Raw genomic sequence first — 18,261 nt, forward strand, 5'->3', positions numbered from 1 at the left:
ACTGTTGCTACTATCGCAGCAATGTGATGAAAGATCAGAAACTATTGGGTAAAACCATGTTAGGAATTTTCTATGGATTCCAGGTATCAAGGCTCATCATCAAATAGGCAGTTAAAGAGCCATTTAGAGAGTGAAAATACTCTGAATGAAGGTAGGAAAATCTCCTGCAAGTAACCAGGTTCGGATCATTGAGAATCATAGTTTCATAAGATGTCTTAAGATAATTCAAGAATATGCACTGTCTTCACCTAACCTGAAAGCTTTCCAGGAAGGAGGGTATGCAGATCCCTCAGGTGTGTTAGTCCCCGTCAAGAAGGCCTTCCTGTTATCTGCCCTCCTGCCAGACTGCTGCAGTTTGGTCTGCTTCTCTTCTGATTTCAGGAGAAAGAAGAACAAGGGATCTCCCATTCTTTTACCCATAATGCTCCATCACCCAAATACCTAGAGCTACAGTGTCAATAGAAATAGAATGCGAACCACGTATGGAATTTTAGAATCTCTGCTAGCCACATTTTGTAAACATAAAAAGAAGCAGACGAGGGGGTCAGCCCGATGGCAAAGTGGTTAACTTCACAGGATCCACTTCAGCAGCCTGGGGTTCACTGGTTCAGATCCTGGGCATGGACTTGCACACCACTCACCAAGCCATGCTGTGGCAGCATCCCACATATAAAATAGAGGAAGATTGGCACAGATGTTAGCTCGGGGCCAATCTTCCTCACCAAAAAAAAAGCAGATGAAACTAATTTTAATGAAGTATCTTATTTAACTCAATATATCAAAAATTATCATTTCAACCTATCTATATAAAATAGTATTAGTGGGGACTTCATCAGACTAAAGAGCTTCTTCAAGGCAAGGGAAAACAGGATTGAAACAAAAAAACAGCTCACTAATTGGGAAAAAATATTTACAAGCCACTTATCCGACAAAGGGTTAATCTCCATAATATACAAAGAACTCACACTGCTTAACAACAAAAAAACAAACAACCCGATCAAAAAATGGGCAGAGGACATGAACAGACATTTCTCAAAAGAAGATATGAATATGGCCAATAGACACATGAAAAGATGTTCATCATCGCTAATCATCAGGGAAATGCAAATCAAAACTATGCTAAGATATCACCTTACCCCCGTTAGATTGGCAAAAACATCCAAAACCAAGAACGACAAATGTTGGAGAGGTTGTGGAGAAAGAGGAACCCTCATACACTGTTGGTGGGAATGCAAACTGGTACAGCCACTATGGAAAATAGTATGGAGATTTCTCAAAAAGTTAAAAATAGAAATACCCTATGACCCAGCATCCCATTACTGGGTATCTATCCTAAGAACCTGATATCAGATATCTCAAGAGTCCGTTGCACCCCTATGTTCATCGCAGCATTATTTACAATAGCCAAGACGTGGAACCAGCCTACATGCCCAGAAACTGATGATTGGATAAGAAGATGTGGTATATATACACAATGGAATACTACTCAGCCATAAAAAAAGATGAAATTGGCCCATTCACAACAACGTGGATGGACCTCGAGGGCATTATGTTAAGCGAAATAAGTCAGTCAGAGAAAGACGAACTCTATATGACTCCACTCATAGGTGGAAATTAGTATATTGAGAAGGAGATCTGATCGGTGGTTACCAGGGAAAAGGGGGGGTGGGGGGAGGGTACGGAGGGGGAAGTGGTGTACCCACAACATGACTAACAAAAATGTACAACTGAAATCTCACAAGGTTGTAATCTATCATAACATTAATAAAAAAAATAAAATAAAATAAAATAGTATTAGTGAAATATTCTACATTCTTTTTTCATACTAAGTCTTCAAAGTCTGTGTATTTCATGTATACAGCATGTCTCGGCCACAATTCCCCTGCTCAGCTGCCACATGTGGCTGGGGGCTGCCATACTGCACAGCACAGATCTACACCTTGGGAGTCCCTTCCCCTACACCTGCCCCACATGCGGCTCCTCTGGGGAGGGAGGTGGAGAATGGCAATCCGGATACAGCCTGACTATCCTGGGGTGACCCTGGGAGGAGCTGGAAGACGGCAGTGGCGACAGACTCTAGGGAGCATCCTGGGCCAGGTAATTAATTACTGGGAAGGGAGGAATGAAACTGTGCCTATTAAACCTCAGACTCAGGTCTTTCCTCCTGAGCAGTAAGTAGGGCCAAGAAAGCATTCCCAAGGCCACAGTTCTCCAGTCCCTCGTTAATCAGAATACTTAATTCAAGTTCCAAATCTGCGTCTTTTCCTCACTTCCTCCAGGAAGCCTTCCCAGATAAATTCTCCAACCTTACTTGATAGCTTCTTTCCTGAGTGCTCTCACCATTTATAGACTAAAACCACTTCTTCACTGTAGTGACACCCCAACCCTCCAACCCTTGAGTGGACACCCCACATTCCACAGAGATGAGCTGAGTACCCACTGTGTACCTGCCACTGTCTTGGGGACACGACGGTGAGCAAAATGGATGATGGCCATCCTCCTAGAACGATTAGCCTGGAGATGAAGGCAGACAATACACAAACTCAAAGACAAAACAGACAAGGGAATTTCAGAGAGTGATAGATGAAGGCAGAAAGATCCTAAGGAGGCCCCATGCCCACCTTGTACAAGAACCCTGAAAGTGAGCCAGAAAAGACCCGATATTGTCTACTCCACCTCCTCGCTTTACAGATGGGTAAACTGAGGCCAGGAGACTAGGAATGGCTTGGTCAAGGTCACAGAAGTTGGTGGCAGAGCCATGTCTTGCTTTGTAGGTTCTTTTCTGAGGTGCTGGCTGGTCAGACTGGCGGCTCTGTTCCTCGCCCATCAGACTGGGAGAGTTCCAGAGACTGAGTAAGCAGTTCTGCCTTCTCTTTCTCTAAGGATAAGAGTCAGCATCTGGAAAGAAAAGCAATGGATAATCTCATAAAAACAAACACAATCAAAAGCACAAAACCTCACTTTCGGCAATTCTTAAAACCCAGCTGGCAGCCCTACCCTCCTCAGCCAATCTTTTCACCAGATTTATGGGGGCGGGGGGTGCTAAAGAGATAAACCCTCAGGCCTCCCCACCTCCCTGCTCCTTGCAGGAGGGCCAGAGACCCAGGATTAGCCCAGGAGCCTGAGTGAACTCAACAGAGAGGGGAGCCTCAAACAGCCCCGAGTGGCCGAGGGATCTGGTACTTCCGGTTTCCGCCACCTGTTCCGGGAGTCCACGAGCCAGAGAAGTTGGCGGGTCTCCCCACTAGAGGCGTGGGGGCCGTCCGGGGTCTCGGCTGCCCTCCTTGGGGCGCAAGGTCTGTTCTCCACGTTCCCTGCAGATCATGCACTCCCAGTGTCAGCCTCTCCCTCCCTGAGCCAAGTCCTTATTTTAGGAGTTGTTTCGCCCACTGAGCCTGACGTCTGTGAGAAGCTGGGGGCTTAGGGGGTCCTCGCCATCTGCCCACCACCGCCATCAGCCAGGCAGCCCCGGGCGGGGCCCAATCCCGGGCCCCAATCCCCGGGCCCAATCCCCGGGCCCAATCCCAGGCCCAGAAAGTCAGCCCAAGCTCACTCCCCGCCCCCCGCCCCGCCTCCGCCTGCGAATCCTCTGCCAAGTTGCTGGTGATATTATTTCTTACCTCCCCAAAAGCAAGGGCACTATAATGTCTGCTCCACACCGCCCACCCCACCCCCACCCTTCAGTTTGAAGAGGATTTAAATCTGAGGATGGAGAAGGAGGAGCCTGGATTAAATTTCCCTCCGCACCCAAGCTCCCTCTATGGCACACAGGTTGGCACCGTCTATGAAAACTTGAAATACACACAACAATTACACTTCTAGGAATTCCTCTTATAGGACTCTCCCCCAAGTGTACAAAGAAATATGAACAAGGAAGTTCATTGCTGGGGACACTCTGTGGATTTAATTAATAAATGATGGTCCATTCATACAATGGAATCTCATGCAGTCATCGAAAAGAATGAGAAAAATCCATACATCCTGACATTGAATAATGCCCAAAATATAAATGAGAAAAGCAAAACTGTACAATATGCCTTACATAATCCCATGTGTGTTATAGGTACATACCTTTTTTGTACATGTATAGAGAAAAAAATATCTGGAAGATTGTATGTAAAAACCCGTTCACAATATTTAACTAGCTCTGAAGTTTAGATTATGGGGTTCTCCATTTTCTAAGCTTCTTTCACAACAAAGATCTATTCCTTTTGTAACCAGTTGGAGGAGAGGGGAAACAGTGAAAACCTTTTTTTAAAAAGGAAGGAAGGAAGAACAAATACTATCCTCTGGCTTAGCTGGGGGAGGAGGTCCCCTGACACCCACCCACAAACTCCCCAGCCGTGGTCCTGCAGATGGCCTTGGAAATGTGTGGCTACAGACTGCCCACCCCCTACAGCCCAGTGAGGGCCCGGCCTCCCTTACTGCCTCCACTCCCTCCCCTCCGACCGGCCTCCATTCAGAAAAGGCCTGTGGTGGAGCACAGACTGTCCTGTGTGCTCCTAGTGCTTCAGCGGAATTCAGTGTTTCCCAGGCCCTGGTGGAGGTGGCCATCTCAAGAAAGACTTGGAATGACACATGGTCAGTGCGAAAGGAGGGTGGGGACTTCTGGCCAGATTTGAGGCCAGAGCTCTGCTGAGCTTTGCAGATAAAGCTCCCACTCTTCAGGAAGGGGAGTAGGGGAGCGGAAGGCTGGCCCTTAATCTAATCAAGGCAGGGAGGGAGGGGGGGAAGGAGAAGGAGGTCAGAGCTCTGAGATGCTGGACTTGCTGCCTGCCTCAGGAGTACAAAGAGCCAGCCTGGGAGGAAGGATCTGGATGTACCACTAAGTAGCTGTGTGTCCTTGGGCAAGTTGCTGCCTGCTCTGGGCCTTAGGAATTTCTTTCCTTCCTCTTTGCTTTTTCTCTTCCTTGAACACATGCAGCATAGGAGGACTAGAGAGGGCATGGAAGGTGAGGAACCACTGCCATCTTTGCCCTCATGAGGAGGGGCTTGCGGAACAGCAGGGCACCCAGGGAAAGTGCCCTCCATCTGGATTTTACCATCCAACCTGTGCAAGGAGAGGAGGTGACTGGTGGGGGGAGGGCAGCCCAGAAGGGAGCCCCACCTCTGGGCCCAGCTCACAGGTATCCAGCCCCTGCCCACCACTGCTGGCCCCCAGAGACCCTCTGCTCTCAGGGAGCCTCTCCCTCAGCACCCATCAAAGAAATTCTGCTTAATAAAGAAGCTGAGACAAGAAAACTACAACCTACCCCAACCCTGATCCCACCCCCATTCCAGGCCAGTGGCCCAGAACTCAACATGCAGGATCCCTGGGTGGGACCGGAAAGCGAGGAGATCCTATTGCTCCTGTCCAAACCAGCCCCCCTTCCACCAGCAGACAGGAAGGTGACCCCCTCCCTTCCAGTTCTGCATCCCTTTGATGCACCAAGGCAGGAGGATTATTTCAAAGCTCCCAACCCCCTCCCAGCCAGATTGTAGCTTTCTAATCAGAATTCCCCAGTCCCTCTTGAGGGACGTCAGGAAGAGCTGGAACATTCCTAAGTCTCCTGTGGACCATGGTCCCTGTCCAGGGCTGGAGCCAGGGGGAGCAGAAGACAGTTCTAACCAGCTAGGGAGGGAGAGTGTTTGGCAGAGCCAGAACCAGGAGCTGGCACCGTGGAGGACTTTCTGCAAGGGATGGGGGAGCATCTCTGCCTTTCCCCAAATTCAGAGGCCTCCGTGCCTCAGGTGACCCGAAATGAAAAAAACTTGTCCTTGGAGATTTTGACAAAAGAGCAGAATTGGGTGGAATGAGGAGGGAAAATCTCCCAGCAGGACAGAGGATCCTTCTAGCCAGGTCCTCCCCAGCTTGTTCCTGGGCTGCAGAAGAGGACTCTGCCCTGACTACTAAGAGAGATGAATCACAGGTGTGTGTAGAGGGGGGCCAGGTAGCACGTGTCCCCAGCAGAACCAGCCCAGCAGCCCTGTCAAGCCGGCTTCGGCACTGACGCACACCTGGGCACCCTTCCGGATCAATGCACACCCACCCCCATCCTGCCAGCCGCGCAGGGTAGGGGGTGCTGGGGAGGGGGGGGCACGGGGTGGATGTCTGAACTGGCACAGACTCTGTAGCAAAACTTGGCAGCCCCCCCACGCCCCGCCACCGTCAGTGTTGCCAGCACCTTGTCTCCCTCCCCAAGTCTTTTTATCTGATTCTGGAGAGGGAACTCTGAACCTACTCTGGGGATCCCATGTTTGCACAGAGGATGGGGGTGGGATTTGGGAGCTGGAAAGAATTGTGCTTGGTTTTTACTCTCTATTCCCACCCAGATTAGGAGGATCTGATTGTTCTGCGTTATCTCAGACAGTTGGCCCTGGTACTGGTGAGGAGGGGATGCCCCTGGAAGTCTGGGCAGGGGCATTCAGGCCCTCACAACAGTAGCATTTTACTTTTATCACTGCTGGCATTGGTGGCCAACAGCTTCCCCCTCCTCTCCCTGAGGGTCCAGCAGTCCAGTCCCACCTGACCCAAACAGCTACTACTACTGCCCCTCTCGCGGGAATAGCTACCATTCCCAGAGCTGGACAACTCATGGCTTAGTCACTGGGGCCAGGCTGGCTCGATCCAGCTCAGGCCTCCCCAGCTCCAGCCGCTGCCATTGCTGCCAATGAGCTGTAGTCAGCAAGACTGAGCACACAGAAGTGGATTAAAGCCAGGAAGGATTTACTTTCCATTCTCACCAGATGCCCCGAGGCAGAAAAAAAAAAACAAAAAACCCAGACTAACAAGTACTGGGGAGAGCAGGAGGTTGGGGACACACAAGGCTCTTTGAGGACTCACCTATACAGACCTAGGAAGTGACCCCAAGGGCAAGGACCTAGTTGCAGCTCAGACTAGCAAAATTTGAAATTAAATCTGAAAGGACCAGCTGGTATCAGGGTCAAGTAAGAGCCAGAGGATGAGAGGAGGGGAGGAGAGTAGGAGGAGAAGGGACCCCCCCCCCCGCCCCCCGCAAAAAATGGCAGAGATCAGGCAACAGCTGAGGGAGGGCTCAACTCCTTCCATAATTTCCATCAGCCATCCCATAAACACACAAACTAATTTTTAGAAAAGAGCTTACTTTGCAAACTCAGCTTCAAGGTACGTCCCCTGTCTCCTCCCACCCACCCATACCGAAATCTTGGACCATCCCCGGGGCGAGGTAAGGAGAGGAAAATGCCAGCCATAGAGCTACAGTATCATCAGTCTTTAATAACTTATAAGTAAATGCTAAAAAATAGGTAATAATAATACAGAGGACACACACACAGCTTATAAAAACACTTGCGGATGTACAAATGTGGGGAGGGATTCTTGGCACTTTCACACAGACACAAAAAGAAAGACTATTGTGACTGGCACCCCTAGAAAAGCAGCCTGGGGAGACTCCCCAGTTGGAGGAGGGGGTGGGACAGAGATAATCCTCATTCATCCCAAATGCATTCTCCAAGCAACTTTTCTTTGCCCCAAAACACATCTAATCAAAAAGCCAGAGAAGCAAAATAAGAAACAGGGTCGAGGTAGAGTGACAGTTTACATTTAAGCCTCCACAGCTGCAGGCCCTGCTCCTGCGGAGGTCAGGAGGGAGAGGTCAGAAGCCATCCCATCTCCCATCCCCCTCCCCAACGCTGCACCAAAACAGGAGCCCCAGTGTGCCCCTCAGTCCTTCATTGAGGTGGACAGGTCCTGCACCAGGGGCTGAGCAAGGGGCCACGAGCTCTGCCTGGCTGTCCAAGTGTGCAGACCCCTACTGGTGAGGAGGGCGGCCTCAGGTCACCGTCTCTTCTTGCCTACCCGGGCCGCCTTCTTCCTCTTGAGGATCATCTCATACAGGCGCTCAAGGCCAGGCTGCAGGCCCAGCCCATTCACAGCACTGCAGCCCTGCACGTGGGTGAGTGTGGCAGCAGCCAGCTCTCGGACTGCCAGTCTCTTCTCCACCTCGGCTGCGCTCAGTGCCCCAGGCTGATCCTGCTTGTTGGCCAGCACCAGCACAGGCACACCCTGGTTGTCCGAGGCCCGGCTGATTCGGTGTAGCTCCACCTTGGCCTCCTCCAGGCGCTCCACCTCTGCAGCATCCACCACAAACACCAGCCCATCTGTCCGGCGTGTGTAGGAGCGCCACAGTGGTCGCAGCTTCTCCTGTCCCCCGACATCCCACACTTGGAAGGTGATACCACGGGAGCCCCCCAGGGGCACCCGGATCTTCTCTGTGTTGAAGCCTTTAGTGGGGACACTCTGCACAAACTCTTTGAACTTGAGGCGGTAGAGGAGGGAGGTCTTTCCAGCTGAGTCCAGCCCGACGACCACTACGTGCAGGGCCTGGAAGTGGGGCAAGAAGGAGGAGGCAGTGGGCGCCATCTCGGTCAAGTGGTTCCCCATGGTGAGCTCCGGCTGAAGTGCAGGTCTTGGGGCTCACGGTAGAGGCTGGGTGATCTGAACAGGGAAAGGTCACGGGAGAAAAAAGGGGGAGACGTTTAATAATAAACATGAAACGTGCAACTTCTTGATCCTTTCCTAAATCAGTCGGCATTGCTTCCTTTTTAAAATTCGTTTTCTTTTTTTAAAGCAGCCGCAGGTGTAACAGAGGCGCTCCCCGCTGCCTGGGGGCCCTGACAGGGGCGATGAGACCTAGAGAAACCGCCAGGTCCCGGGACACGGAGGTGGGGGCGAGGCCTCGATCCGGCGGATGGTCAGCTTCCAGCGTCCCCTCGCCGAGGGTGTGGAGCGGCAGCAGACGCCGCGACCCCTATCTCCCAGGCGACAATCCTCGCGGGAAGGGGCAGGTCGGACAGCATCCCCAATTAAGAGTTAGGGTGCAGGTGCTGAGACCGGAGAGCGAGGCCCGCTCCCAGCCGCCCTCCACATCCCCAGGCTGTTGACACGCCCCTCCGTACACCGCGACCCCCTCCCGACCGCCCCGCGACACTCTCTGCCCGCTTTCCTCCCATCGCCGACGGCAGCTCGCCAGGCCCCGCGCCGAGGCCGCCTCTTTGCCTCCCGCCTGCCGCGCTCACCCCACGCCGCTCCGGGCCGGACAACCGAGCCGCCAGCACAGCCTCCAGCTCGGCCTGCAGCGCGCCGGCACTGCGGGGCGCTCCCGGGCGGCCGCCTTAAAGCCCGCGCGTGACGTCACGCGACGCGGGCCAATCAGCGGCCCCGAGGCGGAGGGGCGGGGCGGGGCGTGGAGATGTGCGCGCGGCAGCCCAGCAGCACCGTGATGGAGGTCTGCTCAATCGGTGGCCGTTTTGTTTGACCTTTTCTACCATATTCTAACATTTGGAATTCAAGTCGGCATTAATGGCAGGAAGGGCAAAAGGAACATGCGTGGCAGCGTTGACTCAGGAGGAGAGGTGACCACCCCGCAACACACTCCCGCCGCCGGGGTCTACTCAAGACATGCGGACGAGTCTTCCTCCTTTATCTTTCCTAATTCAGGGTTCAAACCTGTGTGAACCTGGAGCCCCATAAAATAGCCTCAACCCATTACCCTTCTTGATCCTCACAACAGCTGTGAGTTAGGGCCTGGGGTAGTCTGCGTTTTATAGGTGAAGAAAGCTTCAAAGGATTCAATGACTTGTCTAAGGTCACACGTAGCTAGTAAGTGGCTGAGCAAGGATCCGTCTGAATCCAGTGCCTGGGCCCCTCACCACTTAGCCATCCATCGTCTGTCATCAGGGAGGCATCCTCAGCAGAAATCCCTCAGTTGCTGGTCAGAGTGCCAGCCAGGAGGACACACACCCCCTACACACACCACCACCACCACCACCAGGGCCTCCCTTGCTCAAATAGATAAAGACAGAATTCTTCACTCCATAGGGTGTTTACTGACCACATTCATACCGTGGGCCATATCTCTGAGCCAGAGAGCCTGTGGGGATATAGAGGATGTGCAGGCCACAGGGCCTGGCCTCAGAGGGCTTACACTCTAGCGAGAGACAAGACTCGCCAGTGACCCGGAACGTTGGGCCCTCGTAAATCGTAAGATAGCCACTTGTAGGACTTCAGAGGAGGGAGAGAAAGTGCCAACTAGAAGCTTCTGGAAAGGTTTCTAGAAGTTAATTAGTCCCATATAGGATCGGTTAAGAGGGGGACAGGACTGGGTGGCATCTCCCCAGTCACTGCAGCCTGATACAGTCTGGGCAGCCCTGAAGAGGAGGAGATGTCACAAAGGGGCGGTGTGACCCAAAGGATAACAGTGATACCCTCCCTTCAGGGAGGTGGGTAAAATTGAAGGAGGGGCGGGGGATCAAAGGAGAATGAAATGGCAACTAATATTTCCATCGTTACCAGGAGGCTGGATTCTTGCATTTATTATGTAATTAACCTTTTACAGGCTATATATGAGGGGCATTGGAAAAAGGGGAGGGGAAGTCATTGGCAGGCAGGAGGGCCAAGCTCCTACCCACCAGCTTCCCATCCGTTTAGCAGCAGCCTGCCTTGCCACCTCCTTCTTCCCCTCCCTGCTACAAGCCCAGCCACCCGGTTTCCCCAGCCATGCAGGGAGCCTCCCGGAATCCCCGAAGAGATCAAGACCTTAGGAAATTAGTTTGTTACACCGCCATGGGGGCGGGGGAGGGCAGCTTGCAGCAGGAGCTGAGGCACGGTGGTGGAGCTGAGCACAGTGAGTTAGGAGAGGGGAAGACAGAGCAGGCCAAGGGGTTGGGAACCATCACCCTGTTGAGTGGCCACTGCATGCCAGGCTCTGGTCTAGGAACTTTGCATACTTTTTAATACACAACTCAACCCAGGAAGTAAGTATGGTTATTCTTTTTTGTTGTTGTTAAGATTTTATTTTTTATTTTTTCTCCCAAAAGCCCCCCGATACATAGTGGTGTATTTTTAGTTGTGGGTCCTTCTAGTTGTGGCATGTGGGACGCCGCCTCAGCATGGCCTGATGAGCGGTGCCGTGTCCGTGCCTGGGATTCGAACGGGCGAAACCCTGGGGCGCAGAAGCGGAGTGCGCGAACTTAACCACTCGGCCACGGGGCCGGCCCAGTGTGGTTATTCTAAAGAGAAGAAACCAAGCGCAGAAAGGCTGCGTAATCTGTCCGAGGTCACCCAGCTAGAAATTGGCCAAACTTGGCTTTGAAAAAGTGTTAGAATGTCTGTGAAACTAAAAACACACAGAAACTGAAAACACCCAGATTGTCCCGTGTTTCTTCCACAATCTTTGAAACTTCTTTAACATTTCTCCTATATCTCCTGAGCCTCACACCCAAGACGGAAATTGTCACTAGATTATCGATAAAGGAGATGAAACTGGCAATCCCACCCCCTCCTGCATCTTTTGTGTCTGCCAGGGAAGGTGTTGATGAACAAATGGGGAGGAGGAGCAGGGCAGGGAGGGGTGAAGGAAGGGGCCCAGCTTGTCAGGGCGGCACCAGGCTGTGGGCCTACCCCAAGGCATCTCCTGTAAATGGGAACTCCAGTCCCCACCCCAGCCCACCCCAGCCCCGGCCCCAGGGAGCCTTCCTCCAAACGGCCGTTTTCTTTCCTGGCAGCCTCACCTCTGCAGCCCTTTCTCTCCACAAGATCACAGCCCGGGACCTGGCGCATGGGGTGGGGGGGTGGGGGGGGATTCCCTGAGGAGAACATTGGAGCATTCACACATTGAGCCATCATACGTGGAGTGCATGCTAGGCGCCAGGCACCGCCCTAAGTTCTGAGCCTACAGCCCCGAGGGAGATGGATAAGGACTCGGCCCCGTGGAGTGTACATTATAGGGGGGAGTGGGGAGAGACAGGCGGTGAATAAAGACGGTAATTTCAGAGGGCGGTGCATGCCATCAAGGAAAATAAGGCAGGGAGGTGTGCTGGAGAGTGACGGGGGCGAGGGAACTACTTCAGATTGGAGGGGGGGTGCTCAGGAAGCCCTCTCCAGTTGGTGACATGAGAGCCAAGGTTCAAGTGACAAGCATTCAGGGAAGTATTTCAGACAGAAGGACAGACCAGCTGGGACTACCTGCTTCCTCCTGTTGGCTCCCCAGCCGGATGAGACTGCAGCTGCTGTGTCATGGTTCCTCACCGGAGCCTTCTCCCCTCCAGCCTCAGCCCTGAGCCCTGAGCCCAGGAGCTGCTTCTTCTCGCCTGCATCTCTGCAGGGCCCAGCCCCGGGCCTGCACACAGAGGGCAGTCGGGAAATCTTGCGTGAATTGCTGAGTGCAGGGTGGAAGGATTAAAGGTCCTCGGAGTTCCCGGAGTGTGGGAACCAAACGTCCACCGGAGCCTGGCTTGCCCTGCTCTACGGGCCTTGAGCCCTGGGCGGTTGTGTGAATGCGCCGTTGCCCAGGAATGCCTATAAAGCTCTGCGTTTCTAGGCAAGGTCTGGTAGTATTGAACTCTCAGGGGAAGGAGGGACTTCTTGGAGGAGAAAGACAGAAGCCAGCGGTGGGGATGACACTGGAGAGAGAGGCCCCCTCAAGGCCTGGCGGGCTCAGCCCTGGGCTGAGAGTCATCAGGAGTCCTGTCCCTCACTGTCGACTGCTTGGAAAAGTCACTTCCCCTGGAGCCTGGTGTCCTCAGTTCCTAACAAGAGGCTTAGATGTTTCCAGGTCCCGTCCCCCGCAACAGCTCACGCTATGGAGTAGCGGAGGGGAGGGGACGGAGGGAGCTCACCTAGGAAGTGGTTGAGGATGTCCTTGTCTCCACAGCATCCTAACCAGGTACCTGTCTGGGCGCCCAAAGGAAGGGAGGCGAGGAGTCTGCAGGAGAGGGGGTCGGGGGAGTGGATGCCAAGGAGCAGCTTCCGCTTAGGAATCACAGAGACCCATTTGGCAAACCCACTTTGTTGCCTCAAGAATAAAACGGAGAAGACACAACCTACTTCTGAGAAGGGGTGTGGAAGAAAGGCATGTGTGTGAAAGGGTCCCATGGGTGCCTTCTCCTCTACCAGGGGCCCTTTCAGAGGCAGCCCTCCCAAAACCGAGCCCAGGGCCCAGCCAGGGGCTGGAAAGAAGCCGATGCCGCCCCCTGGTGGCCGTGCTTGTCACTGCCTGATTCCTGAAGAAAAGTGCCGGGGCACGGGCTTCAGCGATACAGGTGCCTTGGCCTCCTTCTGGAGTCTTCCTTTCAGACGGGGCCTTTCCTACAGTTCGAGGTTCTGAATGCAAAATCCAGCCTCTTCAAGCGGAGGTGAGATCAGATTTAAATGAACATCATTTGAGCAGAAAATCTAAATTCACTTACATTTCCCACACTTTTACGGAGAGCCTGCCGATCGGTGCTGGGAACACGGAGGCAGGCGGAGCGGCAGGGCCAGGAAGGTCAGGAAGGGCGCAGGTGCTGCCGCGTTGCGGTGTCTGTGGGGACAGATCCACGTGGGGACGGATGGCCGGCGTCCGTCTGCACGAGAGCCTGGCGCCGAGGGGCGGCCTTGGCTGCAGGAGGACTTGGGTGGTCAGCGAGAAGCAGCAGCAGGAGCCCCGGCAGGGACACAATGCCCGGGGAGCAATGGCGAGGGGGGAGGAACAACCGAAGCAGAGCGAGGCAAAGAGGTGAAGCCAGGGGAGAGGGCCAGGCCAGGCTCCTCAGGGAACAGGAGGACCGCCCCGGTGTCCACGCTGATGGGCTCCTCAGAGCCTTCACAACAGGCGCAGTCCCCAGTGACCTTCAATATCCTATTCGGACTGTTTTGTTTGATCGGAGGTTTCTCTGCCAAGTCACCCATCTTGTCTCGCATACACTGAGAGGGAATACAGCTTCGAATAGTGGTCCCGAAATTTGAGAGTACATCAGAGTCATCCGGAGGACTTGATGAAACCCAGATTTCTGGGCCCCACTTCCAGAATTTCTAATTCAGTCGGTCTCGGGCTCATGGGCCCGAGATTGTGCATTTCTAACAAGTTCTCAGGGGATACCGATGCTGCTGGTCCGGGGACCACGCTGAGGACCACTGGCTTGGCAGATGAGTTCCCATGCCGGCTTTAACATTTCTCGGTGAGCCCTTGGGCCAGTTACTTTCCTCTCCCAGCCTCAAGCTCTTCATCGGTAAAAACGGGATGGTAACATTTATCTCATGGGGGTATTATGAGAATTAAATAAGGCAAAACGTGTGAAGTACTCAGCAAAGGCCTTGACCTGTGCCAAGTCCTCTATGCGTGGCAGCTGTACTAACGGTGGGCACTGAGTTTATCGCAACCAATGACAAAAAGCGTTGGCCCAAGAAGCCCGTTTAATGTGGGATATCTTCCTCAGATAGCATAGAGAGGGACACGTACGAATTGACCCCCGACTGCCGCTTCTCTTCCAACGTATGTGCCTTCCGGCACTGCCTCTCCAGCTCGAATGTGCACGCGAATCCTCCGTGACCTTATCAGGAGGCAGTTTCAGGTTGAGTGGGTGTGAGGGACTGAACCGTGTCCCCCAAAGTTCGTACGCTGAAGCCCTAACCCCACCGTGACGGTATTTGGAGGTGAGGCCTTTGGGAGGTGTTAGGTTTAGACGAGGTCTTGAGGGCACGGCCGTCGGGCTGGGATTAGTCCCCTTAGAAGCAGAGGCCCCAGAGAACTTGTTCCATCTGCATCACACGAGGACAGCATGTACCGGGGGGCTTTGGGGAGAAATAGGAAAAATAAAACCTTTTAACGTTGTGTTTCGTTTTGTTTTGAGGAAGATTAGCCCTGAACGAACACCTGCTGCCAATCCTCCTCTTTTTGGCTGAGGAAGACTGGCCCTGAGCTAACATCTGTGCCCCTCTTCCTCTCCTTTTTTATATGTGGGACACCTGGCACAGCATGGCTTGACAAGCGGTGCGTAGGTCCACACCCGGGATCCAAACCGGCGAACCCCAGGCCACCAAAGCAGAACGTGTGAACTTAACCACTGTGCCACCAGGCCGCCCTGAAAAATAAAATCTTGGGGAAAAAAGAAGAACCACTTTTTCTTTTCATGAACTGTCCGTGCCTGGCCTTTCCTCATTTCTTCTCCACTGTTCAGTTGGTCTTTTATACTTGTCTCCGGGAGCTCTTTATGTGTTAGGAAGAAAAGTGCTTTTTCCGTGCTTTGGGTTGCAAGTATTCCTTTTCTTTTTCTTTCTTTTGATTTTATTTTTCCTTTTTCTCCCCAAAGCCCCCCGGCACATAGTTGTACTTTTTTTTTTTTAGTTGTGGGTCCTCCTAGTTGTGACACGTGGGACGCCGCCTCAGCACGGTTTGATGAGCGGTGCCATGTCCGTGCCCAGGATCCGAACCGGCGAAACCCTGGGCTGCCCGAGCGGAGTGCGCGAACTCAACCACTCGGCCACGGGGCCGGCCCCGTGAGTATTCTTTTTCCTTTTTCAAGATTTTATTTTTTCCCTTTTTCTCCCCAAAGCCCCCCCGGTACACAGCTGTATATTCTTAGTTGTGGGTCCTTCTAGTTGTGGCACGTGACGCCGCCTCAGCGTGGCTCGATGAGCGGTGCTATGTCCCCGCCCAGGATTCGAACCGACCAAACACTGGGCCGCCTGCAGCGGAGCATGAGAACTCAACCACTCGGCCATGGGGCGCCCCCCCCTCCGACCCCGCAAGTATTCTTGTTTTGTCACTGATCACCTGTAACGTGATGTGACACACCTGGGTGGGAGCTGGGAGCAGAGACGGGCCAGACACCGTTCCTGCCCTCGGGGAGTTGCCGACCCAGGCTTGAGACTAAGACACCTGCCCCAACGGCCAGGAGAACAGGCAGGACAAGGAGGAGGCCCGCGAGAGATGAACAGACGGTAGCGGGGTTCAGACCGCAGCAACCCCCTTCTCAGGGAAACCAAAGTCCGAGCAGAAGATGGTCTGAGACACGCAGAGCTGAACAGGGATCCTGGGATGGGGAGGCCAGAAGAGTCGTGTCAGGTGCAGGCTGAGCACATGAGATGTCGTCTCATTTGACCCTCCTTCTTTCCTTCCACAAATATTCCTCAAGCGCCAAGGCCGTGCCGAGCACCGTCCCAGGTGCTGGGGACGGAGGAGCAAACAGAATCTCTGCCGTCGAGGCGAGAAGCAGATAGGCCAACACCGTCGGTGCAGTTGTGAATCTAACTGTGCGCCTGTGTGCCCGCACGGCCGTGTCTGTAGCCCTCTCTGTGCCGTGGGATGATCGCGGGTGTCCGGAACGACTCGGCAGCTGGCAGGAAAATAAAGCCAGGGAAAGTGGGACGGGAAGCAGGAATGCCCAGGGCGGGCAGGGGAAGACTCTTCACAACACCGTAAAACGGATGTTCTCTCCATGTGACCGACGGGCGGGGACTTTTCCTAGAGCGCACTTATCACGAGATTCCCATATGCCTGTCGTTTCCACGGGTAGCTTCACAAGTCCCCGAAGCGGAGAGCTGTTATCATGATCCCCTTTCTGTAGTTTAAAAAAAAGGAGGCCCAAATTGGTTAACGGGCTGCTCGAGTTCCAATCCTGCCCCCGCCTCGAATTAGCTGTGTGACCTTAGGCAAGTTGCTCAGCCTCTATGAGCTTCAGTCCGGAACCGTGCTTTCCCCTAGAAATATGGCAGTGACGGGAGTAATTTTAAATTTTCTGTGTGGCCACGTTAAAAAATAAAATAAAGAGAAACAGGTGAATTACATTGAATATTTTATTGAACTCAATACATCCAAATATCACTTCAATATGTAACCAATTTTTTTTTTTCTTTTTTTTTTTTTTGAGGAAGATTAGCCCTGAGCTAGCTACTGCCAATCCTCCTCTTTTTGCTGAGGAAGCCTGGCCCTGAGCTAACATCCGTGCCCATCTTCCTGTACTTTATACATGGGACGCCTACCACAGCACGGTGTGCCAAGCAGTGCCATGTCCACACCCGGGATCCCAACCAGCGAACCCCAGGTCGCTGAGAAGTGGAACGTGTGAACTTAACCACTGCGCCACCGGGCCGGCCCCTGTAACCAATATTTTTAAAACTGAGATTTTAAATGTGTTTACAACGTGTATACTAAGTCTTCGAAATCCCATGTGTATTTTACACTTCCAGCCATCTCCAGGAATCACATTTATAGGACCGACCCCATTTCCAGTGCTCCAGAGCTACACGTGGCTGTGACAGTTCAGGTCAATAGGACGGGGTGGATAATAACAAGGCGGGGATCAGAGTGGAGTAAAACGAGTGAGGCACCCGCCTTGGCAACAAGATTTAAGGGAGCGCCAAAGACCCAGTAGTCAAGATAAATATCTCGATTATCTTATAATCAAGAGAAGATTTATTTATCAAGAGAAATAAATATTATTAAAAGAGAAGTAAAACATGATTTATCTTGCTCACTGAAGATTGGGGCGGGGGCACTCCCGTCAATCCCTCCCTCCCCCAAGGAGAATGCCTCCCCGGCCTCCCCCTACTCCTGGCCCTGGATACTGACAACAACAATACCCACCTCACCGGCCCTCGGCCCTCGAGGGAATTAACTGCGCTAATACACGGAGAGCCCTCAGCCCAGGGGCTGGCATCCGGAGGGCTCGGGCAGCACCTGCCATCAGGCTTCCCGTGCTGCAGAGTGAAACGACCGACGGGGCTTCAGTCTTACACCCACGATACCGCCTAGCTCTTCTGAGACCAGATGAAAGCAACATCAACTCCCCCGCTACACGGAACCTCTCTTAGGAGGGCGGACGGGAAAGGCTGAGCGGGCAGCCGGCGGTCTTCACCACAGGGGGAACCTTTACCCCAACTTGGCCAGAGGCCTTAACGCATCGACGGGCCTTGATGCCCAGAGCATCCCCGGCAGTCGCCTCTCCTCTCTGGTGTCCTGCCGCCCCTAGCCAGATCTTCCCTTCTTCACCCCCGCATCGGGCCAGCAGCCTCCTAACTTCTTCTCTGATTCAGTCCCTCTTGCGCATCTTTAATTCAGCGAGCAAACCTTTGCGGAGCATCTCCTACCCGCGGGGCGCCGGACCGGTGCTGGGATACAGAGAGAAGCACTGATGAGGATCACCGCACTCGATGATCTCCGATTTCCGCGGCGGGGACAAAGGATTGCCAGAAAGGGTGGTGAACGGTGCCCTCGAAATGAATTACCGGGTGGGATGAAATACGTAGGAAGGCCGCTACCGAGACTGGGGGCGGGGGGCGGCAGGGCCCTTAAGGCAGGCTTTCTGCAAGAAGTGACAGCCAAGCAGGGTGCAGAGTATCTGCCAGGTGAGGAAGAGCTGTAGGGAAACCATGTCCCAGGCACGGGGAGCTCGAGGGACACAGCCCAGGACACGGTTCCTCCGCAGAAGCACCCAGAGACGCAGGTGCCGGAGGCGGAGAGAATCCATCCGGCCGCCCCGCCC

At 53.4% G+C, this 18,261-nt stretch overlaps 1 protein-coding gene and 2 long non-coding RNA genes across 6 annotated transcripts; all 3 read right to left on the reverse strand.

Moving 5' to 3' along the window:
- Positions 1-484: 484 nt before the first annotated feature.
- LOC139073883 (uncharacterized) lies at positions 485-3,499 on the reverse strand. Its single transcript, XR_011522990.1, has 4 exons — positions 3,200-3,499; positions 2,677-2,898; positions 2,448-2,514; positions 485-650 (listed from the first exon to the last, which is right to left on the reverse strand). It is a non-coding gene; the product is annotated as an uncharacterized lncRNA (long non-coding RNA).
- Positions 3,500-7,214: 3,715 nt separating this feature from the next.
- ARL4D (ARF like GTPase 4D) lies at positions 7,215-12,482 on the reverse strand. Of its 2 annotated transcripts, none has more exons than XM_070561825.1 (2): positions 11,984-12,482; positions 7,215-8,455 (listed from the first exon to the last, which is right to left on the reverse strand). In XM_070561825.1, the coding sequence occupies exon 2, from the start codon at positions 8,399-8,401 to the stop codon at positions 7,796-7,798; it is 606 nt and encodes a 201-aa protein (XP_070417926.1). In that variant the 5' UTR covers positions 8,402-8,455; positions 11,984-12,482; the 3' UTR covers positions 7,215-7,795. The 2 variants fall into 2 exon arrangements, with proteins under 2 accessions (XP_070417926.1, XP_070417925.1); XM_070561824.1 differs by lacking the exon at positions 11,984-12,482 and adding an exon at positions 9,037-10,142.
- Positions 12,483-14,942: 2,460 nt separating this feature from the next.
- LOC139074027 (uncharacterized) lies at positions 14,943-18,146 on the reverse strand. 3 transcript variants are annotated; one of them, XR_011523335.1, is made up of 5 exons: positions 18,005-18,146; positions 17,653-17,887; positions 17,364-17,476; positions 16,425-16,477; positions 15,285-16,338 (listed from the first exon to the last, which is right to left on the reverse strand). It is a non-coding gene; the product is annotated as an uncharacterized lncRNA (long non-coding RNA). The 3 variants fall into 3 exon arrangements; XR_011523334.1 differs by having other exon boundaries at positions 16,425-16,515; XR_011523333.1 differs by lacking the exon at positions 16,425-16,477 and having other exon boundaries at positions 14,943-16,338.
- Positions 18,147-18,261: the final 115 nt, after the last annotated feature.

This window comes from Equus przewalskii, chromosome 10 (assembly GCF_037783145.1).
Source record: "Equus przewalskii isolate Varuska chromosome 10, EquPr2, whole genome shotgun sequence".
Lineage (NCBI taxonomy): Eukaryota > Metazoa > Chordata > Mammalia > Perissodactyla > Equidae > Equus > Equus przewalskii.

Excerpts from the sequence above, each read along its gene's own strand:
- ARL4D (XM_070561825.1), bottom strand. The coding sequence starts at position 8,401 with ATGGGGAACCACTTGACCGAGATGGCGCCCACTGCCTCCTCCTTCTTG.